We start from the raw sequence: 27486 nt of genomic DNA, 5'->3' as shown, positions 1-27486 counted from the left end.
GCCATTTAGCCAGGTTTTGATCTCCCCACTTCAATGCCTCCCTCCATGGACATTGCAGGTTACAGTGAGTGCCATGAACATGTCCAAGAGCCCTGCCAATGTCCTCCACAAACACCATACTGCCCACCACCCAAGTGAAGGCTTTCATTCTGGGACCATTTCATCCTAGTTTGTTTTTCCTCCAAAACAGACATCCCAGTGTTTCTTACTCTCTCCACTGGTGTGAAATTTGCATGGCCCCACCCACTGCTGCTCCATTAACCCTTTCCTATGCCTTTTTATAGCACAGAGCAAACAGAGGAATTGATCAGCAACTGAACATACTAGAGAGGTTTGTAGAGAAAAGTCAGTATTTCTATTACGTATGTGGCTATGTATGTATGTGGTGGTGCGACCACTCCCACAAGCCACTGCAGCCCCCACAAACAATGGACCTGGAACAAACTTGGCACATAGACTCCCCCATGACCCACTTTCCATCCTGGTGCGGTTTGGGAGAGGATGGATAACAGGTAATGGGATTTGCAGTACATTCACCCGATTCAGCAACAACTTCAGACCACTGTGATCCTCACGAATGACGGACCTGGAACAAACTTGGCACACAGACTCCCCATGACCAACAGAACATACTAGGTGCATTTTGGGGAAACTGAACTTGATTTTGGAAGTTGTAGTTCACCTGCATCCAGAGAGCACTGAACCCAGGCTAGCCTATGTCGGACCTGGACCAAACTTGGCACACAGAACTAACATGGCCAACTGTGAATAGTGGCAGAGTTTGGGGTTGATTGACCTTGGATCTGGGGGTTGTAGTTCGCCCTTATCCAGAGAGCACTGAACCCAGCCAACATCGGATCTGGACCAATCTTAAGTGGTATTACCTAACATCCCAAAACAAACAATGCCTTCTTTTAATAACCTAGGCATTGCTGGATCCCCAAGCTAGTACTCTATAAACCAGGAGAGTGGAGTGTGTGCCCTCAAAGCAGTTGCTGAATCCCTTGCTCCCTCCTCACACTTGCATTTTGTGACCAAGAGCAACAATTTACCTTTAATACCTACTTTTCAAAATTAGCACTGAGCTTATAGCCACTCATTCCTTAATGGGCTGTACAACCCACAAAAGGCCTCAAAATTACCAACTTCCAGCATAAAACCATATTGCATTGACTTTTAAGTAGGCTGTTGTGTAAGTCAATGCAATCAAAAGAACAAAGAGATGCACTGAATTTGGCATAAGAAAATGACTGCTCCTTTTAATAAGTCATCTCTTACTGAGGTCCACTAAAATGTTCAATTCATTTAATGGACTTCCAGATATACAAGAGCACAGTTCCCCCCATACTTGATTCTCCTCTGGCTTAAATGGAAATGAATTGATGTCGCTTCATTTGCTGCCATAATTTTGAGGATTCCAGTGAAAACTGGTATTCTAAGGCTGCTGAAAAAAATCACCCCCTCAATTAGCGATATTTGCATGTTTTTATAGTTCTAGTGTTTTGGTATGTATAGTCCTGTAACACACCTTACTGTACTTTGGACAGAAAGACAGCTAACTATAGTCTTCAGCGGAAAGATAAAACGCGGACCATGGTTATGTAAGAAGCACGGTCATCATCGATCACCATTTATTTAAAGTCATGAAATGCCAGCAACAGAACCGACTGAGTTGGCACGTCAGGCTGGACAAAATACGTGATTGCAGCCATTTTTCCATAGACTATGGGGCAGCAGCACTGAGTTACATGTTGAGGCAACGATTTTTCATCTTTCTGACAAAGCTATCAGACACAATAGAAAGAATGGACAGCTACTGAACTGGTAGAAACCATGCAAGAGTTAACAACAGATGATGATGCACAAGTAGGTGTGTAATAAATGTCTTGCGGTCAATATTAAGAGGAATCTCACCTTATTTTACCAATGGTTAGATGGCATTTAAAATGGACTTTTGCAACACAACAATTAAGATTAATTCAAATATATCAACCTGCTACCACTAATGAGTGGCTGCATAGTGTAATAGTGGCTTTAGTGCAGATGTTTTTCAATCATGTCTGGCTTCCTTGTTGCTCCAAGTGACAGTTTGCATGAACCGATTTTCCAGCGTCTGTGAAGCTCTGGCGTTAAGAAATTTATTTCACACCTAAATAGAAACGGAGTCTATTGTTCAGCTTCCTCTTCCATTACTTCAATTCTGCGTGGCCCGTAAAGTAGGACGTAAGCTATATGCCAGTCTCCACCCCCAGATAGCCTCAAGATGTCTTCTGGTGTAACAGTGCTGACTTTGTCATCATCAAATTTAATCCATTCGTCTGTGAATTAAAAAATACAGTACAAAATTGTCACTGTCAAGGTCACAACAGAACTAGGTTTTCCCATTTATCAAATTAGCATTCTCTCCCCACTTGCCCTGTGCGCGCCTTTACCGCCGCTGAGTCTTCCTCAGCAGCGGCAGTAAAGGCGCACCTTTCCCTTCCTCCCTCGCGCGTCTTCCCTGCCTCCGCCGCCGAAGGTGTGTGCGCGTCAAGACGGAGTGGCGCACACTTGTCCCGCCCCCCCTCGTCCCATACGCGGCTTTCCTGCGTCCTCCCGCCACTGCCCCCCGCCACCGTGGCCGCGCATGGGACAAGGAAGAAGGTGTGTGCACGCAAGAGAGGTAGAGGAGCGGTGAGCACTTCCCCTCGCCCATGCGTGGCTTTTCTGCTTCCTCCTGCCGCTGTCCCCGCCACCGCCACCACGGCCGCGCATGGGACCAGGAAAAAGGAGAGCAGGCCTGCGGAAAAGCCTGCCGCAGCAGCTTCCTTCTCCTCTGCCGCCGCCGAGGAAAGCTCGTGCTCCACGAGGGGGGAAGGGAATGACAGAAAACTGGGTGGTCATCTGTCAAACTGACCAGTAGCGGCTGCATTTTTCACCCTCGGCTTATACTTGAGTCAATAAGATATCCCAGTTTTTTGTGGTAAAATTAGGTGCCTCGGCTTATATTTGAGTATATACGGTACTCCCGCACTGAAATTTACACACTCATGGGCACACTTAAATTGTGGTTTCCACTTCAGGATATAGTGAAAATACAGGCATAAATAGTCTTATCTGTTCTGAACTATTTCTGTACGTAGTTGAATTAACTCTGTTTTGTGGTTTAGACAAAACCATCCTTGCTAGTTTTTAGTTTATAGTCAATTTTTATCCAAACAGAATGAAAAAGCCTGTAACAATCACTATGTTTGGGATAATCTCTGTGGGACCTGTTGAAAACCAGGCTTCAGCAGGTGACACTCCACCCATATTGGAGTCAGAAAGATTTTTAAAAGAATAAATCTGTTAAAAATATAATCCTGTTGTATGCTACTATCTTGTTAACATTGCCTTGGTACCTTCTTTTCTTTTAACCCAAGATACATAGTGTCCAGAAGAACTAGATCTTCCTTGATGTGTTAACACGGCCTGTAGTTCGTAATAACCACAGTTGTTGGAGCCAATATCTGCAAAGGCAAGGGAGAAGACATCACAATGGATCCATAGAATAGCACACTTTGTATTTAGTTATTCATAACCCTTAAAATTACTGCCCAAATATCTCCAGAATTAGAGCTTTAGGGAAATTTTAAAAATTTAAACACAAAATTGATTTCTAAACAAACAGATGAGAGTTAGGGTTTCACTGGTATATGGCCAATTCTTACATATATTTCCAGGTAAGCAGACATCTAAGGTCTATGAGGCCACAAAGGACAATACAAAAAGGGAGGAATGAACTGCAATGTTAAGCTGTGTGCCTGTGTTCATGAAACGTATGGATATACATAGCAAATGGAACAATAGCACATTAAAGGCTGGCCGAGAAGGTAATTATGAGCATGCTCCTTATTTCTGGGCACACAAAACATCTAAATACAGGCAATTTGTATAGATTAATAGAGACACAAGGTTAAAATTCCCCTATACCCCAAATCCATCTTAAAAAACAGAACTGGCCTGGTGTTCCTAAATACCTACTTATATTCAGGTAAATTAATAGGAATTACAAAGTGTTCTGGCTGTTTGCAATTTCTTTTACTAGTGAATACTATCTTGTGGTAACTAAGGTGTAGCTTTTTAAAAGGACAGTTTCAAATTTGGGGACGATGCCTCTTTCAACATTCACTTACCATCAGGAAAGGAAAATGCCTCATATTTGACTTCTTTCTGTGCACCATCACCTTTACTAGACTTAAAAATGAAAAGATGGTTTTAGTTTAAATGAGTTAAAGTAAGGCAATATAAAAAATACTATCACAAGATAACCCTGACAACTGTTCAAAAAGTGTAATTGCCAATAAGTAGTCATTTACATTTAAAAGCAAACTATTTTTGAAAAAACCAAGGGGTTTTTTTGTAAGGACTTTACGCAAGGAACTGGAACTTCAATGTTTTTTTAAAAAGCTGAAGATTCCATGTCAACGTTTGTAAGTCTGAGATTACAACAGAAAGACATCTGAATACCATTTAAGAAGCAGGTTCAACCAAGATCATAATGTTCCAGATCCAGGGTTCGGCATATGCAAAAGCCATGATCTTGAGATCCTTTTTCAATTTTTCCCTGCTCTGAATAGCAGTACCAAGTCAGAACCTCACATTTCAAAAGGAAAAGCAGGATGAAGCAACAATAGATGATGGTGCTAGTCATTTTGTGCTAGATCAGGCATGGTCCAACTTCGGACCTCCAGGTGTTTTCAGAATTCAATTCTCGCAAGTCCTAACAGATGGTAGGTTGTTAGGAATTGTGGGAGTTGAAATCCAAAAACACCCAGAGAGCTGAGGTTTGCCCATGCCGGCTCCAGACAAATAAAATTCTTCATTCAGTTCAACTTAGCTTTTATCTTCTGTGAAACTAAGAAAAAATCAGCATGCGTATTAAACTTGTGTGGCTGCAAGGATCTACTCGATACCACAGTAACTAATTACATCTCAAAATCAGTCTACAATTTTTTTTACTGTTAGAAGTTCAACACGATCATTAGAGCCTGATAATAATTGACCAATTAGTATTCACCTTCACAAAAGTGACTAGAATTTAAGGTTTTAAAGTTTACTGTGCTAATTGGTCAGATTTAATATGGTCACCTACATTCTTTGTCTGTTGATTTACTTTCTTGTCTTCCAAGTCCTTGAATTTGGATCGGTAGGGAACCATGCTCTCTTGGAGTTCTGGTGTACATAATTCATATACATCCAACATAAGAGGAAATTTAACATCCTAAAGACAATTGAAAAAAAAAAAAGATTGAACATATAGCTAACCAACCACCAGAGACACTATTTTCCACTATTACATTAAATGCAATTAACGTAACATGTTAAAACAAGGTTTTTAAACAAAGACATGGGATATTTCTAAAGTCTCACCTTATACCAAGTGAGAATATAGATCTAGATAATGGCGCTCCATGCAGTCATGTCGGTCACATGACCTTGGAGGCATCTACGGACAACGCCGGCTCTTCAGCTTAGAAATGGAGATGAGCACCACCCTTGAGAATTGAATACAACTAGACTTAATGTCAAGGGGAAACCTTTACCTAAATAATATGATATTGTCATTAATGTATCTTTCCAGAGTTTTGGGACAATTAAATTTTCCCAGGCCTAAATGAACATACTTTCTCCCACAGAGCTAATACCCTAAAAATGTGAAGGCCTGAGGAGAAAACTGAAATATTAGGGCATGTTTTGTCACATTTCTCTCCTAGCTTTAAGCAGCATTAATATAATATTGAGCTAGAGTCCCTTGCAGAACAGTCTGCAAGACTAGGTAGGCCTTTCATCTCATTCCCAGAGAAATGTGGGGAATTAATTCAATAAATACATTCAATAAATAAAATCAACTCCTATAAACTTAATGACATTTGCTAGGAGAAACACCTTGCGCCCATTCTAGTAAAATGCCTGGTGTGTGATAATACACCTTACACTTTCATTGCAGATAGAAGACTGATGACACATTTTACACTTTGGGATTGGCCAAGCACCAGATCAATGAAATGTCAAAACCTAAAGGACCTGAGATATGTTACCTTGAGAACTTTGGCATTCACAGATTCTTTCTCTTTGTAAAAGAAACGAACCATTTGAATAGTCAGGTAAGCAGGCAGGCGACTTATTTTGGACTAGAAAAAAAGAAATCAATCGATCAAATAATCAAATCATGAAAAGCAGTCCCTTCAGTTGCAAACTTGAAGCAAGTTAGTTAACAACAGCAAGTTCCCGTGACTGCATTATATGTAAAGGGAGGGAAAGAAATAAAGATTTACACACAGGCTGCAACCAGTTCCCTTATTTAGTTCCCTCTGTTCCAGATGCATATACCGCTACATAATGTATAAGTGGGCACAGATCATTCACAAACATTTGTTTCTAGTCAACCAGGGTATTTAGCACAGTGTCTGAAAGGCCTAGCTATGACACCGAACAAACAACTTCCCCTATACAAAGGAATGGGGTAGTTCCACAGCTCTTTTCCAAGGGCCCTGGGGAAGCAACAAAGCCATTTTCAGAGACTTAGCTTTCCACCCTGTCCCTTTTTATGTAGAACAACGTATCTTCCCCCATTCCCCAACTTGACCATAAATACAGAATTGCTATTCTGTAAAATACTGTGAATCTGGTTATGATTATGAGCACAGCATTCCAATCTTTAGAATTACATTCTGTCATTCTATCATCCAAAAGGCACTCAATGCAACAGAAAGCCAAGGCTACTCACAGATTTTATGTAAAGCGCATTTCTTTGCAAACTTGGAGACAGTTTGGTGATTTCTTCTTGAAGGCGCTGAAAGAAAAACATAATATTATACTTTCACATCAGGCTATCACCTCGGGGTGAAAATTAAGTGACAGAACAACTATTTAAGCTAAATGGACAGACTCGTGTATCTACGGTACACAACACACGTTGAAAAAATATATATTCTAGGCCTTCCAGCACAATTCAATTATATACTTGTGCTGGAAATTGACCAGAGTTATGCTGCAGAATTTAGGAATTCTCTCTAAGTATTTTCTAGATTCTTGAGCACGCTTTTGTGAAAGGCCTTTGCTAGAAATCATTAATTTCAGCAGAGCCTGCTGTTAGTTGCATGATGAGTTAAGAGAGTGTAATGGCAGGCATGGGCAAATTTTGGCCATCCAAGTGTTTTGGACTTCAACTACTATTCCTAATAGCCTACCAGCTGTTAGGAATTGTGGGATTTGGAAGTCCAAAACACCTGGATGGCTGAAGTTTGCCCATGCCTGTCCTAGATCCCGCAATGCTATTCTATGGTATCCCTACAGCCCAAGCATAGTCAAAATACAAGGTTTGCTATTATCACAATTGAAAGAGGACTTAGAATGTATCTCCCATCAATCTGGGGGCACGTATCATATTTCCAGAAGCCCCTCCTGCAAGTTCCATGTATTATTCCCTTACCCTCTGCTCTCTGTGGAAAAAAGGATGGGAGTATAAAAAAATCTGATAGTGCTTCCAGCAGTTCCTGGAATTAGCTACTAAAAGGTAAAGCCTGATATCTCCAATCAGAGGATTTGATGGCCTAACCCAGTCCACAAAGAATCTGGTTTCTACAGTATTTAAAGCTAATAACACCCACATTCCTTTTTGGCCTATTTTGAAACAAATATTCTTCTATAGAAAGCTCTCCTGAAGACACTACAAGTCACTCACCAATTTAAGACCCGTGAAAAGATATTTAACTTCTTGATTGATAAAGCAACTAAGTTGGAGTTGATTCTCTCTTCCTTTTGTGACATCCTCCTCTTCTGCTTCTGTACATTTCATGCTTCACATAATATTAAGGACAGAAATTGTGAGGGCCTAAATTACAGCTTTATTTAAAATTTAATGTAATGCCCCAGCTTCTGCCAACCTAGCAGTTCAAAAACATGAAAATCTGAGTAGATCAACAGGTACCACTGCAGCGGGAAGGTCATGGCGCTCCATGTAGTCATGCCAGCCACATGACCATGGAGGTGTCACCAGACAACGCTGGCTCTTCAGCTTAGAAATGGAGATGAGCACCACCGCACAGAGTCAGACATGACTAGACTTAATGTCAGAGGAAACCTTTACCTTTACCTTCACATTGAAGCTACAGTTTAAACTTCCATAGATAAAAGTAAAGGTTTACACTCATTTAAAAAAAAGTCCACATGTAACTCCTACTTTGTGAAATTTTCTTAATTTACATTTTTCATTTCATCACGTATATATATTGCCATTGCTTTCTAAACTACACAAGCAATAATCACAAACATGATTGTAGGGAGCATATCATCTTGTGAAAGCAAAATTTTACCACCAACCCCCTCCCCGCTTTTCTTTTGTCTTCCCAGAATTAGTTTAGGATACGTAGTTTCAAATTCAATACTGAAAAACTGATCAATTAAGCTCTTCTTTTTAGGAGGTGCAGCAGCTGCTCCTGAAGCTCCAGGGTCAGTCTGTAAAAACAAAGAACACAATTTTTCTATGGAATGTTTGTATGCCACAATATATCTTGCTAATTCCTTCTCATCTAGAAGGACATAGCATTTTGTTAATGAAAGCTTAGCCTGATAGAAGGCAGGATCTTAATGTTCAACCTCAGCTATCCCCCAAAGGTGCATGAAAGTGATCTATCCTTATGGGGAGCTATATAGGCATACCAAGGAGATTAGAAGTCCTTCCAAATGTTTTGGCCTACATCTATCTGGCTACTGATGGGCTGATACAAATTGTAATCCAAAATATCTTAAAGGTAATTTGCTTACTCCAAAAAGATGACATTTTACATTAAATGAGCCTATATTGATAAAGGTGTACTCATAAATTGCTACTTCTTGTTGCAACTTGCACAATATTTCAATCTAGTGCTAACATGTAACAATTCCACCACCACCATAAAATCAGTTTCTCATATAACATAAAATACACATTTGTGAAGCTTTTCTCAAAGATTTTAGGAATACTATTGGCTAAAGGCATAAATCCTGCAAACAGTCTTCCTTGTTCTTTTTAACAATAATTGTTTTTACAGGCAGTCCCCAAGTTATGAACAAGATTGGTTTTGTAGATTTGTTCATAAGTTGAATGTGTATGTAAGTCAAACAGGTACATTTTAAAGTGTAACTCCAACTCACTCTCTCTCTCTATACACACACACACACACACACACGCATGTGCACACACACTTTGAATAGCACAGAGGTGGATTAACACCTCTGTTGTCTGTTTTGCTGTCTGCGCCCCTGTTCAAAAGAGTTCACCCCACCTTCTGTCCCTGTGATAATTGGATTTTTAACAAAATTGGCTTGTTGTGGAAACAAGGATTGGTGAAAAAGCTTCACTGGAGACCCCCTTTCCACATGATAACTCTTCCAAGAGTGAATTTCCCTTCCTAAGGGCAGATTTCTCTCACTTCCTGTTGTCTCATCCCTGTTCTTAATTATGAGTCATATAATTATGAATTATAAGTTGGCTGTTTGTAACTTGGGGACTGCCCGCAATTTTAAAAGCTGGGTGAGAAGAATATAGTCAAAACCCAGGGTGAAGGGAACTTACTTCCATAACTGTATCACCTTCTATCCCTTCTAACTTCTGCTGCAGTACTCGCATCATCTGTACCCAACATTCATTGGCATCCTATGAAAGAATAATAAAATAATAAACTTCATTTTTAGACTGCCCTATCTCCCCAGGGGGACTCAAGGCAGTTTACACATGCAGAGACAAACATTCAATGCCCAACATATAGCAAAACATTACAGCAATAGGAACATAATATAAAATAATAACAGAATTATACTAATCAAATAATGTTAAATATCAAAATGAAGACACAGAACAGCTAATCAATGAACAAATACTATTTAAAAGCATAATCATCAATCTTAGAAAGAAACAGATCATAAGAAATTGATCAAAAGCTGATAGCTGCAAATACAAGCATTATGTTGGCTCCAGACATAGTCATATTCAAATCAAAAGGATTTAAAGTAGTCACAACACTGAGTGTCTGTGAGTTCAGTAGCCTGCTCTAACTATGATGAATGGATCCTATCCACTTGAGAGAAGTACAGACATTTTAAATCTGAAGAATTAATACATTTCTTTAACAAACACAAGCAGAAGCAACTAAGAAAGCATCGCAATATAGTTACGAATTCTGAGAACACACAAGCAAACTGTATGTATGAAGTCATTGTCTCAGATCCTAAAGGTCTTGAACAAAACATGCATTTCTTTGGAAGAAATATAGAAAGAAGACAATTGTTTACCTGTTGAAGATACTGGCCTTGATCGCCTTTCTCCGCAAACTGAGGAAAGGCCATATGTAAAAACTGGAGGAGAATGATGGGAGGGATACTAGAGGAAGTTTTATCCATAGAATCAAATAAATCTCTAAGAGCTTAAAAACAAAACAGAAATATTTTCAAAAAATCATTAAATATCACACCTTTTATTTATTTATCAGGATACAGTTAAAATCACACCATGAAGTACTAATATAATCAATGCAACAATTTCCATTAAAAACATTATTCACATCCTATAGTAGTACTTTTCAGTTGAGGGCAATTTCTATATCATCTGCACAACCTTTCTACCTGCAGAAGACTGAATACATCATAGAAAATGTAGAGTCCAAGCTGCAAAAGGCTAATCTACTACATGGAAAAGCATAGGCTTGAAACCGTTTTGTGGTTCCAGATGCAGTAGACTCAACAAATCAATAGAACTTGCAGACCTGCTGACTGATCAGGTTACTATTGATTCAATTATTCAATTAGACCAACAACAGGAATTAAGTCTAGTATATGGCAACACTATAGAACCCAACAAATAACCTGTTATTGAATTCTTTTAAATTTACCATATGCTCTTTACCACATGCCATGCTATTTATTATACCTGGACTTCAAAAGCAAGATTTATGATGAATCAGAATCTAAACACCTGAAACCACAATATAGTAAAATAAGTACTATTTTTCAATATTTATGTGATGTGTCATAAATGTTATTGATGATATAGTGGCCAGTGGGCACCGCTAGCCTGATTTTTTGGGTTGCATTCCCAGTTCAGAGATTTCTGAAGTTTGATTCCAAATAAATATATAAAGGTTATAGGCAAAGCACAAATGAGATGCTGACTTTATATGATTTTATGTATTTATGTGTTTTCCCTTTTGAGATTTACATAACTCCCTGAAGAAAACTTTGAGAGTATCTATAATTAAAAGCTTGCTGCATGTTCATGTTTTTGATGCTTCTCTTTGAGATGCAGCAATACTGTGTCACAAAGTATATGAAAGTACACATAAGTATATGAAATGAATATGTGCAAGCCCATACCTGCACAACTACCAGTCCAGCAGCTCTTTAAGCAAACCACCTGATGGGGAGGCAAACAGCTGCTCTGCCTGCCATGGCTCTTCTTCCATTTCAATTAAGGGAACAAGCTGCCTACCAGCCCTCCTTCCACAGATGGGAAATATGATTCCCCACAGGAGAGACCGATGTCCCAAAACTCCCTGTGAGAGGCACAGATTTGAACTTACACTTCCCTGATTGATAGTTGAATGTAAGCTGCCCAACAGTTGTTGTTTTTTTTTTTTTGCTTACTTAATACAAAAATGTGGAAGTCATCCAGAGAAACAGACCATTTTGAACAAAAATAATCAACATTAAATGAATAATTCAGAAACAGCAGGCATACCCAGGTCAAGGCATCTCCTGCTTTATTACGTTTTGTTGTTTTTTTAAATGAGGTGGTAGAAATCATTAAAAAGGGGACAAAAAAGGAGAAACTAAGTAAAGAAGCAGTTGCCACATTCCAGTGTGCACTGTTCAGTTCAGAGTAACCTCAAACTTTGAAAAGCTTCTCTTTTAAAGGACCACAGGTATAGCAAGGTAGAATTCAAAAGGGCACTAGGCCAGGGGTTTTCAAACTTTTTCAGTCATGGAACCCTTTAGAATAGCCCCTCCCCCAAACCCTAACTATAGCCCTAGTTTTTACTAAGCACTGTGAACCCACAAAGTTCTCCTTTCATCTACTCCTATTACCTCAGTGTTTTGTATAATGAGTAACTTAGAAATAAAGAAGTTTAAAAAATATAATTACAAACATATATATTTTGGTACAAGAACATATTGGATGTAACCACAGACATTTATTTTGGTACAGAAAAATACTGGAAGCACACTTAGTAATAGATTAATTTTTTTCATTTTTGTACTTTAAACAGTTTTGAAATTAGGCTCTATGTCTGACAGCTAAATATGTATATATTGTTGAAAATGACAACCTTTTTTAGCAAACTGTTTGTCTATGATCTCGCTGCTTACTGCTTCCTATGTATGTATGTTCTAATATACAGCTTACTTTATGATTTCTGAGAAGTTATGAAAGGGGCTACAGACCACATGCTCTCTCTCTCTACTTTTGACTATGTGACCTGTTGGTAACTGTTTTGTTACAAGAGAGATGTCCTGGCTGGCTGGCTGGCACAAGGAACCATCTCTAAGGTATTTAAACTGAACTATGCAGATGACACCACTCTGATGGCCGAAAGCGAGGAGGAGCTGAGGAGCCTTCTAATCAAGGTGAAAGAAGAAAGCGCAAAAGCCGGGTTGCAGCTAAACGTCAAAAAAACCAAGATTATGGCAACAAGAATGATTGACAACTGGAAAACAGAGGGAGAAACCGTGGAGGCCGTGACAGACTTTGTATTTCTAGGTGCAAAGATTACTGCAGATGCAGACTGTAGCCAGGAAATCAGAAGACGCTTACTTCTTGGGAGGAGAGCAATGTCCAGTCTCGATAAAATAGTGAAGAGTAGAGACATCAGACTGGCAACAAAGATCTGCCTAGTCAAAGCCATGGTATTCCCTGTAGTAACCTACGGATGTGAGAGCTGGACCTTAGGGAAGGCTGAGCGAAGGAAGATCGATGCTTTTGAGCTGTGGTGCTGGAGGAAAGTGCTGAGAGTGCCTTGGACTGCGAGAAGATCCAACCAGTCCATCCTCCAGGAAATAAAGCCCGACTTCTCACTGGAGGGAAAGATACTAGAGACAAAGTTGAAGTACTTTGGCCACATCATGAGGAGACAGGAAAGCCTAGAGAAGACAATTATGCTGGGGAAAGTGGAAGGCAAAAGGAAGAGGGGCCGACCAAGGGCAAGATGGATGGATGGCATCCTTGAAGTGACTGGACGGACCTTGAGGGAGCTGGGGGTGGTGACGGCCGACAGGGAGCTCTGGCGTAGGCTGGTCCATGAGGTCACGAAGAGTCGGAGACGACTGAACGAATGAACAACAACAATAAGTTTTTGTACCCGTGTATGCTGAACACATGAAACTTGTGAGTAAACCAAATATGTTATTTCCATCAAAGTCTACTTTATTTTTGTCTCTTGAGTGCATGATATGAAACAAGTTAATTTATGGGAGCATATTTTTTTGACCACTGATAAAAAAAACACTTCTAAACCTCTGCTGTTTTTATGCACTGGCAAATCTCTGTTTTACTGACAGATCCAAGATCGCTGGTTATTTAGTCTAACAACTGAAACCACTGTCTAGGATAATTATATTTGGTTGTATACTACAAGAGGAGATTCTGCTCTAAAGAGTTTTTTTGGCTCTTCTCTAAAAGGTTATCGTCTCCAATATATCTGGGGTGGCATCTACCTTACCCCTAAATTTGTTTTTGTTGTAGGCTTAAGCTAAAAAGCCTGATTCACACTGATAGGCAGAAATGAATCATAGCACTGCTTGGATAGCCTTTCCAGCTACTGACAGCTATACACCTATCAATCCTTCCCAAAAGTTATTCAGTGGCACAGATTTAAAATTTATTTTTTCAGGCAGAGATACACTGAATGCCCATACATTTTTATACTCTGGCATGAAGTTTTAAAAAGATTTAAAAAAAAAGATTTTGAAGAATATTTGCCAAACTCCTATATGCTTTTTGAAAGCCTATGATTCTGCAGAACACAATTTGGCAACCACTGCACTGCAGATTTGAAATGGTGGCAGAGAGATAGAAATACAAATATTAAACAGAAGAAATATTACTTTTTCATGAACAGAATTCTAAATACTTTTTTCCCAGTAACAAAAAAAAAAAACACAACAAAAAACAGTGCACAGACTGCTGCTCAAATACAAACCTGCAGTAATATACTGAGCAGAGGCCATTTCTCCTGAAGCTCTTAAGGCACCACCATACCTAAACAAACGTTTAAATATATTAAGCTTTAGAGGCAACATAGCAACACGCACAAAATAATGCTGAAGTGACTTTGGAGCTTCCATGCACTTCGAGCAAAGATATATAGGGGGGAAGTAGAATGACAGTTAAAAATTTTAACTGTCAGGCACAAAGTACGCTAAACAATACAGTAATCATGACCTATCATAACTTCCTCATTTCTCATTAAAATATTCAAAGTACACTCAAAATGAACATTCTAATAAAGGTCAGAAAAATGGGTCCAAGTTCCACTTATACAGCAGGGATCCCCACCCCTTCTTCCCTCCAGGGAATCCTGTTGTACTTCGTGAAAAGTCACAACTAAGGGCCTGTAGACCCCCTGAAATGGTGCATGCAAGACTGCAGGACACTGCTTTGTACAAGAAGTGAGCTCCATTACCAGAAAAGCACTTTGAATCTAAACTGAGAATTTTAAGGACAACTAAACCTACAGAAGGTTGTCTGCTAAATATTCTCTCTGAAAAGCTTCCAAATATTACAGAGTCCCTCTTATACATAAACGATTCATACAAGTCATTCATTAGGTTCCTACATCTGTAAAGACTAACCTTTGCCTATTCTGCTTCTTGATGAATTCACAAAGATCAGGAGCAAAGTGGCAGTAAAGAACACACAGAAGTAACATTAAGCATGAACACACTCTTTTCAAGGCATGGCAAATTCATTTTGCACCAACTATTTAATACTGAAGTACTGTATTTCTTCAATTGTAAGATCCCGTTCATTGTAAGATACACCTTAATTTCTGTACCACCATCAACAACAAAAAAACACAAGACACAATTGCAGTTCTAAGATGTATCCCGTTTTTAAAGATTTTATATAGGAAAAAAGTGTGTCCTACAATGAAAGAAATGCCGTATTAGTAGTTCAGTTACATTCATATCCCATTGGCAGCCATAAGTATTTTTAAATGTATTAACATTAAGAATAATTTTAAGAGCTAACAAGACACTAAAAAGATTATGGAATAAATTGTGCAAACAGTTTTATAATAATTACTGCATACAGTGTTGTCAAGTCTATTTCTGCAAGAGCAGATTTTATTCCAAATCTGAATTATTCAAATTCTACCAATTATTTTAGTTTATGTGGTGTTTTAGTTCCCACTAATACAATTTTCAGGCTAAAACAGTGGCAAGCCACTTTCAAATTTCATAACCATTTTGAACAGTAAAATTGAGACACACAAAAACATTAACAATATTTTGACAGTTATAATACCTACCTCTTAAGGGCTTCTTTCAGTTCTGGTACAGAGCGAATACACTGAACTGTAGCATTCATATAACAAGTATTCCCAAGATTTGTTAAGCCACATGGTAACTCCATCTGCCATAGAAATATATAAATGCTTGTAAAATGTCAGAGATATCTCTTATTTTAAACATTCTACTTCTAGGAATGTATTCTCAACGTCATGGCTCAGTAATTCTTTATGAATCTGTATGCAAGTAGCAATAGTCTTCTGAAGGCAGGTTGCATGTTAAGGGTTGAACTCTGCTGTTTTTTTCTTTCAAAACACCTTTAATTTTCTAACTGAGAAAAGGGAGGGTTGTTCTGTTATTTTGGTAAACAGCCTTCAGAAACCCTTTTATAGGGCTTAAGTGATATCTCACTGAAGCACTCTGAACAAGGTGAAGTTAGCGAATATGGAAACTCCAACATTCAATGGTCCTCACGTTTAGAGTAAAATAAAGCTTAGGGGTCAAAATGGGAATACACGTATGTACAATCAGCTAAGGAAGTAGATCTATTAAGGATTTTCAGAGCAGCAATAACTCTAGGAAGAATGGGAGAAAGTGTCTGGGTCCATAATATATTGTTTTTTTCACTGACTGTGCAATGACAGACGTTTTTTGCTTTAGTTCAGACTTTGGGTCAATTATGAAGTAGCAGACTTACAGCTGACGCCAACTGTTCTTCTGTCATATCTTCAACAAAAACAGGCCTGGCTACCGGTTCTTCAGGAAGCGCTTCAGCAGAACCCATCATTAATAAGGTCATCCCCTGTTCAAAAACATAAAAAGTCTCTCTGTTGTTTGCTTTCAGGTTGGCTTTGAATGACAGACCTCCGATAACCATGCCACAACATCTCTACTCAAATCTTGCAAACTCAGGTGCATGGCCCTGATTGAATCAATCCATCTGATTGAAGCAAGAAGTTTGAAACAAAACAAATTGTGTTTTACAATGTTTGGTGAAGAATATAATGGATTTCAATAACTGTTCCAGCATTACCAGCATATGACACTTAGCTTCTTAATTAGTGTTTAAATTAATACTTATCATACTCTTAACAAGAGAAAAATAATTCCTTTCCAAAAGTTTCTCTTAACTAAAGTATCAACAAAGTCATTGTTACAAAATAGCATCATCAGCAATTGCATCAGGTATCCAACCAATACATTAATGCTTACTTCTTCAAAAAGTCTACAAGGCAAAAACAGATAATATCAACAAATAAGATGATATCATAACATGAAGAAGAATTTTTTTAACAATTTATATCTATTTCTAAATTGCTGTTCTGTGTGCCATGGTCAAGAATAGAAATTGTGTAGCCCTCCAAAGGTTGTTGAACTACAACTCCTAATGTTTTGCCTAACTGGCTATGTTTCCAAGGGCAGCGGGATGTAGCGGTTCACAAATCTCTGGAAGGCCACACCACTCCCATCCCTGTCCTATGCCATTCCCAAGAATTTCTCCTGAAGAACATTTTCAGGAGCCTGCAACAAGCAGAGAGAGGCTGGAAAGCACTATCCTGTGAATGTTAACTGTTTTCTATTTGCAGAATGATTCAAACTAAATGCATGATCTAACACAATTGTTAAGCTATACTTACATTTTTAATTTTGATGTTTCCCCAGTCATCATCCTAATTGAATGAAACAAAATAAATATTATTTTGGAATAACATTAAGATGCCACAAAACTAGCAGACGATGCACATCTAAGGCAAAATATTAGCAGGAATGTGGATGACCACAGCCGTGAAAAAAGAGGACTACATAACAGAAGCACCGCTTTCTGTCATGTCTTTTCCCCCCTAAGGTCAGATTTTCTATACAAGCCTATGCTGAAAATCTTTCTGTTGCTTAGAATTGCACTGTTACACAGAATAAGTATTACATGTGAAATATGGTAAGATTATTACCAAACTCTACCTTTACAGTTCCACCTTTCACCATTACTTTCTGTCTGTCAGGCTGAACTCCAGTCAAAGCAAAAAGCTGAGCTTTGAATACCATTGGAGGCTCATCTGTATTCAGCTCCACTCCATCAAATTTCTCTTTGCCCCATTTTACATTAACTGTAAATTAAAAAAGAAGAGAATTATTGAAATAAATCACAGCTATACAAGGTTTGGTTTTAAGATTTCAGAATGAACTCTTAAGTGAGCAAGCTTCCATATCTAAAATTTATGTCAAGAAAAGGTATTCCAAACAATGCCTGGGGTTTTTAGGCAAGACGTTTTGTCATCAGACTTCTTGTTCACTTTTGCTTAAAGGCACAAAAAACAAAGTTGTGGCTAAGATCCACTAATGGAGGACAGTTGGTTCTTTGTACCCAGAGATTCTACACAGATTCAACAATCCGCTCCTTGAAAATATCCATCTCCCTGAAAAGAAATTCCAAAAAGCAAATTTTGATTTTGTCATATTATAAAAGGGACATCATTTTACTATGCCACTGTGTATAATGGTACCTGAAGCACCAAAAGGTTTTATTATTGACTGATAGACCTCTGAAATAAAACCTCAGCAGACACCAATGGCATTATACCTGCACATTTTACTGTGGCTGCATTAAGATGACACAAAATATCACAAATCTACCAGAAACTTGGCTTTATTCTGTGGTAAGTTCTTCATGTAAGTTTGAAACAGCCAGCTCATTTTCCTTGATTTGTCTCCTTCTGACGAACCTGAAAGAATCTAGAATCTGTTTTTGGCTTATCTGGTTTTGTTGGGGCAAAACAGACAACAGAAAGTCATCTGCTCATCCTCAAAGTATGATAAATAAACTGTAGAGCAAACTTCTTCAATTTGTTTAGCTGCTCCTGTGAAAGCAGAAGCATCTGAGAATGTGCATCAGCATGTTGCTCCTTTGTGACAAGGCAGTCTTTCAGCAGATCCTTTGCTCATGTCATATAAAGACATTCACCTACACCAGTGGTTCTCAACTTGTGGGTCCCCAGATGTTTTAGCTTTCAACTCCCAGAAATGCTAACAGCTGGTAAACTGGCTGGGGTTTCTGGGAGTTGTAGGCCCAAACATCTGGGGACCCACAGGTTGAGAACTACTGACCTACACATAATAATACTAATAGACCTTTGCTTCCCATACTAAACTTCAAAACTAACATATTGAAAAAGCTTATAAAATATTAACGTGCCATGTTCTATTACTCCTGCAAGCATGTATGTTCCTGTCTGTTACCGGAGTCCCACAGAGTACTATATTTCATCGCATAACACTATGTAACAACGTTTTTAAAAATTCAGTTCGTGGTTTGAAAATGTCTCGTGTTTAATTGTGCAGTACTTACTTTGAAAATAGTATTAGTATAATACTAATATAGTGCTGTGCTAATAATACAATATGTTATATATACATATAATATTATAATGTAATACAATATGAATAACAACACAATATAATAATATATAATAATAATGTAATATAATACTAATATATTAAGCATAACACTACTGATAATATATCATAATATATAATGATATACTGTTTTATTATTGTGTATTTGTACATTTGAAGTTGTAATGTTTTGGATTGCAAACTGCTTTGAGTCTCCCTTTGGAGATAAAACAGGATATAAATAAATAAATAAATAAAATTTAAAAGTAGTTGTTATACTCCAGAAACATTTGTTTTTATGGCTGCTGCAAACTAGGCTGAATTGACTGCAATTCTATGAGATATTCATTGGAAAACTATAACAAAATGTGCTGTCCGGGTAAAATAAAGTTTTGACAGTTGTCCTTCTATAAACCAGCCTGGACACTAAGGAGGCCCTGCTCTCGGTCCCACCTCCTTCACGGGTACGGATGGTGGGGACAAGGGACAGGGCCTTCTCAGTGGTGGCCCCGCGGCTGAATAATTTGCTTCCTAGCGGTATCAGATTGGCTCCCTCTCTTCCATCCTTTAGAAAGAAAGTTAAAACCTGGCTATGGAATGAAGTACTTGAAGAATAATTACAGGCCAGCATGCAGCTATGAAGTGAATGGAATGTAATGTAATTGGAACGGCTTCTGCATTATGATTTTGGGTCTACGTGCAATGTTTAACATCTTATTAGACTTTGAAACCCAAACACTAACATTTAGGAAACACTGCATGAACACCAAGCACAAAGTAGCTGCACGCAATAACATTCTTCAGAAATTTACTGGCAGCGCATGGGGAGCAGAGAAGAACATCAGCCCTGGCCTTGTCTTACTCAACTGCTGAGTATGCCTGCCCTGTTTGGTATAAATCTGTTCATGCAAAGCAGGTGAACACTGAAGGAAGCATGCAGAATAATAATCAGAGGATGTCTCCATCCTACACCTGTTGATAGATTCTACAGCAGTGGTTCTCAACCTGTGGGTCCCCAGATGTTTTGGCCTTCAACTCCCAGAAATCCTAACAGCTGGTAAACTGGCTGGGATTTCTGGGAGTTGTAGGCCAAAACACTTGGGGACCCACAGGTTGAGAACCACTGCTCTACAAACTAGATGGTGTTGCCGCCCCTGATGTGTGAGGAGAAGTTGCTGATAACTGTGAGAGAAATTGAAGTTTGAACACTGTGAAAGCTACCCACTGCATGGCTATCAGCCTCCTCCCCAGTAGACTCAAATCAAGGAAAAGCTTCATAAGAACCACAACTCTTCTTAATGTTCCCCCAGTATAGCAAGAGTATCCCTCTGGGCAGCTAAACCAGGAAATTTCAACTGGATGGTCCCCCAAAAGGGTCTGTCTCCAGGGGTAAACCAAGAATGGGCAACCTGAATGTCCCTGAACAGACTCTGAATTAGAGTGAGCAGATCAAAAGACAACCTGGCAAAATGGAACTACCTAAAAGAATCTTCCACCTTGTGTGACTGTGGAGAAGAACAAACTCTTCATTTATATGCTTGTCCACAATGCCCTGCCTCATGTACAGAGGAACGATTGTTTAAAGCAGTGGTTCTTAACCTGTGGGCCGTGAACCACCACTGGGCCACAAGAATGAAAATCTGATCTACAAGTTTCCTTTTTCTTTATATCTTTATTTTATTTCTGCTCCTTTCACTCCACCTGCCACTTCTTCCCTGTCACTGACCATGGCCTATGTTCTGTATCAGAAATTAGAGCTGATGTGATCTATCCAATGAAAATTTTCTGAATCAACACCCCAAACCGAATCTAAAGTTGATTCTGAATCAAAAACTGATTTGTAATTATGATTATTATTTCAGATATACTCCGCTCTTCTCAACCCCCGGGAGGGGAGGGGGACTCAGGGTGGCTTTTGGTACTAATGTTGGAGAGTGGTCCCTGGTTAAAGTAGTCTCTGTTCACGTGGTCCCTGATCAAAAAAAGGGTTGGGAACCACTGGTTTAAAGCTACAGACAATGTGATCGCTGTTGCCTGGTTTTGGTCAAAAATTATTTAGCCACTTGTGCTCCTTCTATTTTTATCAGTTTCACACTTATACATATGTGATGCTTTTAACACAAAATAAATAATAAACAGCTTATTTAATGTATTTATATGCAATTTTTAAATAATTTTTAAAAAAATGATTTTAATGCATAATGTATTTTGTATTTGTACGTTTTGTTATGCTTAATGCGGCATGGAATATTGCCAGTTTGGAAGCTGCTCTGAATCCCCTCCGGGGTTGAGATAGAACGGGGTAAAAATGCAGTAAATAAATAAATAATAAATATATTTTCCCATGTTTTTAATGATAGAACCAATTAGAAAATGGCATTTATAACCCAGGAACAAAAATCGTGAAGCATAGTGTAATTGTCACTCTTTATTCTGGCTACAGTGGTCCACGCTCTTGTTACACCCCGAATAGATTTCTGCAACGCACTCTACGTAGGGCTGCCTTTGAAGACTGTTTGGAAAATCCAACTAGTCCAACAGCCGGCAGCCAGATTACTCACTGGAGCGACATACAGGGAACATACCACCCCCTTGCTGTGTAAGCTCCACTGGCTGCCGGTCCACTTCCAAACTCAATTCAAAGTGCTGGTCCTGATCTATAAAGCTCTACATGGATCTGGCCGAGCTTACTTGTCCGAAAGCATCTCCCTCTATGTCCCACCTCGCAGTTTAAGATCATCCAGGGAGGCCCTGCTTTTGCTCCCACCAGCATCGCAAATGCATCTGGCGGGGAGAGGCAGGGCCTTCTCAGCTGTGGCCCCCCGCCTGTGGAACTCGCTTCCCAGCGAGATAAGATTGGCCTCATCCCTCCTGTCTTTTAGGAAGAAATTAAAATAGTGGTTCTGGGACCAGGCTTTTGGACAGCAGCCACAATAGCTCTTTGAATGTGGATTTGACTGGAATGGTGATACAGCTGACATTATTGTCAGCTCCCCGACTTTGGAGCTCTTTACCTGGAGAGATCAGGAAAGCCCCTTTACTAGAAACATTTAAAAAGAACCTTAAAACCTGGCTCTTCCGCTGCTCCTTTGGTGAGTAGGTGCACACCATTTATTTATTTATTTACTGTGCTTATAGACCGCTGTTCTCAGCCCAGGGGCGACTCACACCATGGCATTTTGCACCCCTCAACATTTTTCTGCTACTGGAGCTCGCGCCCCCCAAATGGGAAGTTCAACCTCATAAATCTGTGTGTTTTATGAGTTCCCCTTAAATGTCTTGCTCCTATTTTATCTTATCACAGTTTTTAAAATTGTTTTATCCTGTACATGTAGCCCGCCCACTGTTATCGTTATTGTGATAGTGTTTATTAGAATGTTATTTTATGACTTTTTTTCTTATTATTATTAATGTATTCTGATGTTGTTGTTGTTTATGTTTTGATTTTATTGCTCTAATATGTTGTCCGGGCTTGGCCCCATGTAAGCCGCTCCGAGTCCCCACCGGGGAGGTGGTGGCGGGGTATAAATAAAGTTTATTATTATTATTTCTTTATTATTATTATTTCTTGATTTAAGTCGTTGGCATGCTGACTGATACCCAAACAAGGAATGGGCTGGAGATGTCTCTACCTTGGTCCTTTCACTATTGGCTGCTACTTCCCGGCGGATGTCAGGTGGTGCGATACTGGCTAGACCAGGGGTCCTCAAACTAAGGCCCGGGGGCCAGATACAGCCCTCCAAGGTCATTTACCCGGCCCTTGCTCAGGGTCAACCTAAGTCTGAAAGAACACAACAACAACAACAACAACAATCCTATCTCATCAGCCAAAAGCAGGCCCACACTTCTCATTGAAATACTAATAAGTTTATATTTCTTTAAACGGTTCTTCATTTTAATTATTGTATTATTTTAAAGTGTTTTTGAACTACAAATAAGATATGTGCAGTGTGCATAGGAATTCATCCATGTTTTCTTCAAATTATACTCTGGCCCTCCAACAGTTTGACGGATTGTGACCTGGCCCTCTGTTTAAAAAGTTTGTGGACCCCTGGGCTAGACAGTGTAATTTCTTAAATCAAGAAATAGTTTTCTAAGATCTACATAGACATTTGCTGGAACAGCCCAGCAAGTGAGAGCCCAAAAGTGGCAGGCTCAAACCCAGAACCTCAATCAATGGCTGATGCCCCCCTGGGCACACAGAAGACTGGGAGACTTGGATGGCGCTGAACAGACTGCACTCTGGTACCACGAGATGCAGAGCCAACCTCAAGAAATGGGGGCTAGAAAGTGGAATTCACAACATGCAAGTGTGGAGAAGAGCAAACTACAAACCACCTGCTGCAATGCACCCTGAGCCCTGCCACATGCACAATGGAGGACCTCTTTGTGGCACCACCAGAGGCACTCCAAGTGGCCAGATACTGGTCAAAGGACATTTAATCAACTACCAAGCTTGCAAACTCTGTATTTTGTCTGTTTGTTTGTTTGTTTTTGTTAAAAATGTAATACAGATGTCTGGTTTCTGATGACATGATAAATAAAATAAATATTGTTGTTGTTTTTATGGCTTTTAATTAATGCTCTATTTATTGTTTTAATGGAATAATGGATGACGAGACTGGATTCTGATTTTACTGTTGAGGTGCTAATGATTGTTACACTGATGTTAATGATTTATGTGATAATTGTTTTTAATTGCCCTATACTTGTTTTGTGATATTTTGTACTGATGTTGTTCACCGCTTTGAGTCGCCTGAGGGCTGAGAAAAGCGGTATAGAAATAAAGTAAATAAATAAGCAATTGTTGTTTTATTGTAACTGTTATATGTAACAACATCAAATTGTTGCCAAGTGTAAGCCGTCCTGAGTCCCCCTTCGGGGGTTGAGAAGGATGAGGTAGAAATACTAGAAATACATAAATAAATTTTCCTTTTGGGAGGGGATGGAATCAGGGGCAGCTCAATCCATTACGCAAAGTAAGCATTCGCAGTATAGTTGATTTTGCCCAGGGGCACTCTTGAGGTGCTCTTGGGGGAAAATAGACCTTGACATATGCAAGTTGTAGTTACTGGGATGTATAGTTCACCTAAAATCAAAGAGCATTCTGAACTCCACCAATGATGGAATTGAATCAAATATGACACACAGAACTCCCATGATGAACAGAAAATATATATCAATTATTGGTTGGGGGGAGGGGGGCAAAATATTGTTTGCTTACTGTTGAAAATTACCTAGGGCCGCCTCTGGATGGAATATTAGGCGGGGAAAACTATTTCAGCTATAGGGTTTCACTCGACCAAGCAAGCAGGCAGGGGCCAACTTGGGCCCTCCAGGCCTGAGGGTGTTAGGAATGGAGGGAGCCGAAGTCCAAATCACCTGGAGGGCCCAAGTTGGCCCCTGCCTTTTCTAGATTCCCTGCCTCCTCGTTATCAACCAGCCTTCCCCCTGATGCCACACCAAGGCAGCCCTTCTCCATTCAGGCAACGTGCTGCACTTTCCAGCGCCGAGGCCTCTAAGTCCGGCTTCTTTTCGACAAAAACCCAGGCGCGGCCCAACAGAAGAAGGCCTGAGACAGACAGAGAGAGAGAGAGAGAGAGAGAGGAAGGGCGCCCAAGGCCTTCCCCTGGAGCCCTTTCTTTCTGCCGTGGGCTCAGGGCGGAAGGGAGCGCCAACCAAGCCGCAGGCCTCGGGAAAGGCGGAAGCGGGACTAGGCCCCAAAGCGTGGAGCCAAAGCGGGCGGCAGGGCTTACCTGTGAAAAGCGGCATGGCGCGGGCCGGAGGGAGGCGTCTGGGAAGGAAGGAAGGAAAGAAGGGGCGAGAGAGGAGAGCGGAGGAGGAGGAGGCCCTGAGGCGGCGCTTCGCTTCGCTTCCCTTCTTCGCTCCTCGGGGTCTCATTCAAACCGGCCCCTCAGGATGACGCGTCAAAGCGGGGACGGCGGGTGCGCGCGCAGGCACGGCCCGGGCGCCTCCTCGCGGCTGCCCCAAGTGGCCACAGGGCGGAGGTGCACCCTGAGAACTCCATATGCTCAAATGTGAACACTAGTGAAGTTTGCGGGAAATAGAATCATAGAATCAAAGAGTTGGAAGAGGCCTCATGGGCCATCCAGTCCAACCCCATTCTGCCAAGAAGCAGGAATATTGCATTCAAATCACCCCTGACAGATGGCCATCCAGCCTCTGTTTAAAAGCTTCCAAAGAAGGAGCCTCCACCACACTCTGGGGCAGAGAGTTCCACTGCTGAAGGGCTCTCACAGTCAGGAAGTTCTTCCTCATGTTCAGATGGAATCTCCTCTCTTGTAATTTGAAGCCATTGTTCCGCGTCCTAGTCTCCAAAGAAGCAGAAAACAAGCTTGCTCTGAGAGTGCCTTGGACTGCGAGAAGATCCAACCAGTCCATCCTCCAGGAAATAAAGCCCGGCTGCTCATTGGAGGGAAGGATACTAGAGACAAAGTTGAAGTACTTTGGCCACATCATGAGGAGACAGCAAAGCCTAGAGAAGACAATTATGCTGGGGAAAGTAGAAGGTAAAAGGAAGAGGGGCCGATCAAGGGCAAGATGGATGGATGGCATCCTTGAAGTGACTGGACTGACCTTGAAGGAGCTGAGGGTGGTGACGGCCGACAGGGAGCTCTGGCATGGGCTGGTCCATGAGGTCACGAAGAGTCGGAGACGACTGAACGAATGAACAACAACAACTCTCCTCCCTGTGGCTTCCTCTCACATATTTATACATGGCTATCATATCTCCAGGGAGCCCCCGGTGGCGCAGTGGGTTAAAGCACTGAGCTGCTGAGCTTGTTGATCGAAAGGTCGCAGGTTCGATTCCGGGGAGCGGCATGAGCTACCGCTGTCAGCCCTAGCTTCTGCCAACCTAACAGTTCGAAAACATGCAAATGTGAGTAGATCAATAGGTACCACTCCGGCGGGAAGGTAACGGCGCTCCATGCAGTCATGCTGGCCACATGACCTTGGAGGTGTCTACGGACAACAACGCTGGCTCTTCAGCTTAGAAATGGAGATGAGCACCACACACCCCAGATTCAGACATGACTAGACTTAATGTCAGGGGACAACCTTTACCTTTTTTTATCATATCTCCTCTCAGCCTTCTCTTCTTCAGGCTAAACATGCCCAGCTCCTTAAGCCGCTCCTCATAGGTCTGGTTCTCCAGACCCTTGATCATTTTAGTCGCCCTCCTCTGGACACATTCCAGCTTGTCAATATCTCTCTTCAATTGTGGCGCCCAGAATTGGACACAGTATTCCAGGTGTGGTCTAACCAAAGCAGAATAGAGGGTTAGCATTACTTCCCTAGATCTAGACACTATGCTCCTATTGATGCAGGCCAAAATCCCGTTGCCTTTTTTTGCCGCCACATCACACTGTTGGCTCATGTTAAACTTGTTGTCCATGAGGACTCCAAGATCTTTTTCACACGTACTGCTCTCAAGCCAGGCGTCCCCCATTCTCTATCGTTAAGTATTGTCAGGGTGTATTGTCGAAGGCTTTCATGGCCGGAATCACTGGATTGTTGTAGGTTTTTTCGGGCTATATGGCCATGTTCTAGAGGCATTTTGTCCTGATATTTCGCCTGCATCTATGGCAAGCATCCTCGGAGGTAGTGAGGTCTGTTGGAACTAGGAAAAAAGGTTTATATATCTGTGGAATGACCAGGGTGGGACAAAGAACTCATGTCTGCTGGAGCTAGGTGTGAATGTTTCAACTGACCACCTTGATTAGCATTTGATTGCCTGGCAGTGCCTGGAGCAATCTTTTGTTGAGAGGTGATTAGAGTCTTGATTGTAGCCCCTTATTTATGGAATGCCTTCCCAGTTGAAAACCGAACTATCCAAGACCTACTTTCTTTTCGGAAAGCCTGTAAAACCTCTCTTCTGACAAGCTTTCGATGGATGAATAACTTGGGACTATGTCTGTTCTTGTTTTTATTGTATTTTAAAGTTAATTGTATTGTTTTAATCTACTGCTGTAAACCGCTCTGAGCCAAATTGGGAGTAGAGGTATACAAGTCAAATAAATAAATAAATAAATAAATGTCCTTGTTTGTTTCCTCTCTGTTGTTGTGCTGTTGTAATTTTAGTTTTTTAAATACTGGTAGCCAGAGTTTGTTCATTTTCATGGTCTCCTCCTTTCTGTTGAAATTGTCCACATGCTTGTGGATTTCAACCTAGGATCAGATCCTGGGATATAGGGCCTCCCTGGAAGGGCCCATAGGTTCTTGTTATGATTTTTAAAATGTCTTTCTAATTTACTCAGTTAACAAAAATATGCCAAATGTACCTAGTTGTTGGGAGAAAACAAATCCACATCAAAACCAAGGACCTTTTGATGCAATTTGGTGGTTATGTACAAAATGTGTTTTCAGTTTTTCAACATGTAAAAAATATAGCTGGTTTACATGAAAGTCAATGGAGTATGATTTTTCCCCCATGCTTTCATTGGCCTGGGAAGAAGTTCGAAACGGTAATTTAGGCCAACATCTGGCCTAAATTGGCGGCGCAGTGGGTTAAACTGCTGAGCTGCTGAGCTTGTTGACCGAAAGGTTGCAGGTTCGAATCCAGGGAGCGGT

The 27486-nt window shown here is 40.4% G+C and overlaps 1 protein-coding gene across 1 annotated transcript; it reads right to left on the bottom strand.

Annotated features, from left to right (window-relative positions):
* Positions 1 to 1597: 1597 nt before the first annotated feature.
* USP14 (ubiquitin specific peptidase 14) lies at positions 1598 to 24846 on the bottom strand. The gene is made up of 16 exons (XM_060775146.2): positions 24651 to 24846; positions 17464 to 17609; positions 17142 to 17174; positions 16202 to 16306; positions 15525 to 15628; positions 14193 to 14251; positions 10294 to 10424; positions 9578 to 9658; positions 8390 to 8478; positions 7706 to 7820; positions 6749 to 6814; positions 6060 to 6152; positions 5114 to 5242; positions 4155 to 4215; positions 3381 to 3488; positions 1598 to 2318 (listed from the first exon to the last, which is right to left on the bottom strand). The coding sequence occupies exons 1-16, from the start codon at positions 24793 to 24795 to the stop codon at positions 2167 to 2169; spliced, it is 1617 nt and encodes a 538-aa protein (XP_060631129.2). The 5' UTR covers positions 24796 to 24846; the 3' UTR covers positions 1598 to 2166.
* Between the last annotated feature and the right edge of the window lie 2640 nt (positions 24847 to 27486).

Source organism: Anolis sagrei, chromosome 4, assembly GCF_037176765.1.
Source record: "Anolis sagrei isolate rAnoSag1 chromosome 4, rAnoSag1.mat, whole genome shotgun sequence".
In the NCBI taxonomy this organism is placed as follows: Eukaryota; Metazoa; Chordata; class Lepidosauria; order Squamata; family Dactyloidae; genus Anolis; species Anolis sagrei.
Note: the sequence above shows the minus strand (reverse complement) of the source record. Positions and strands in the feature narration are given on the sequence as shown.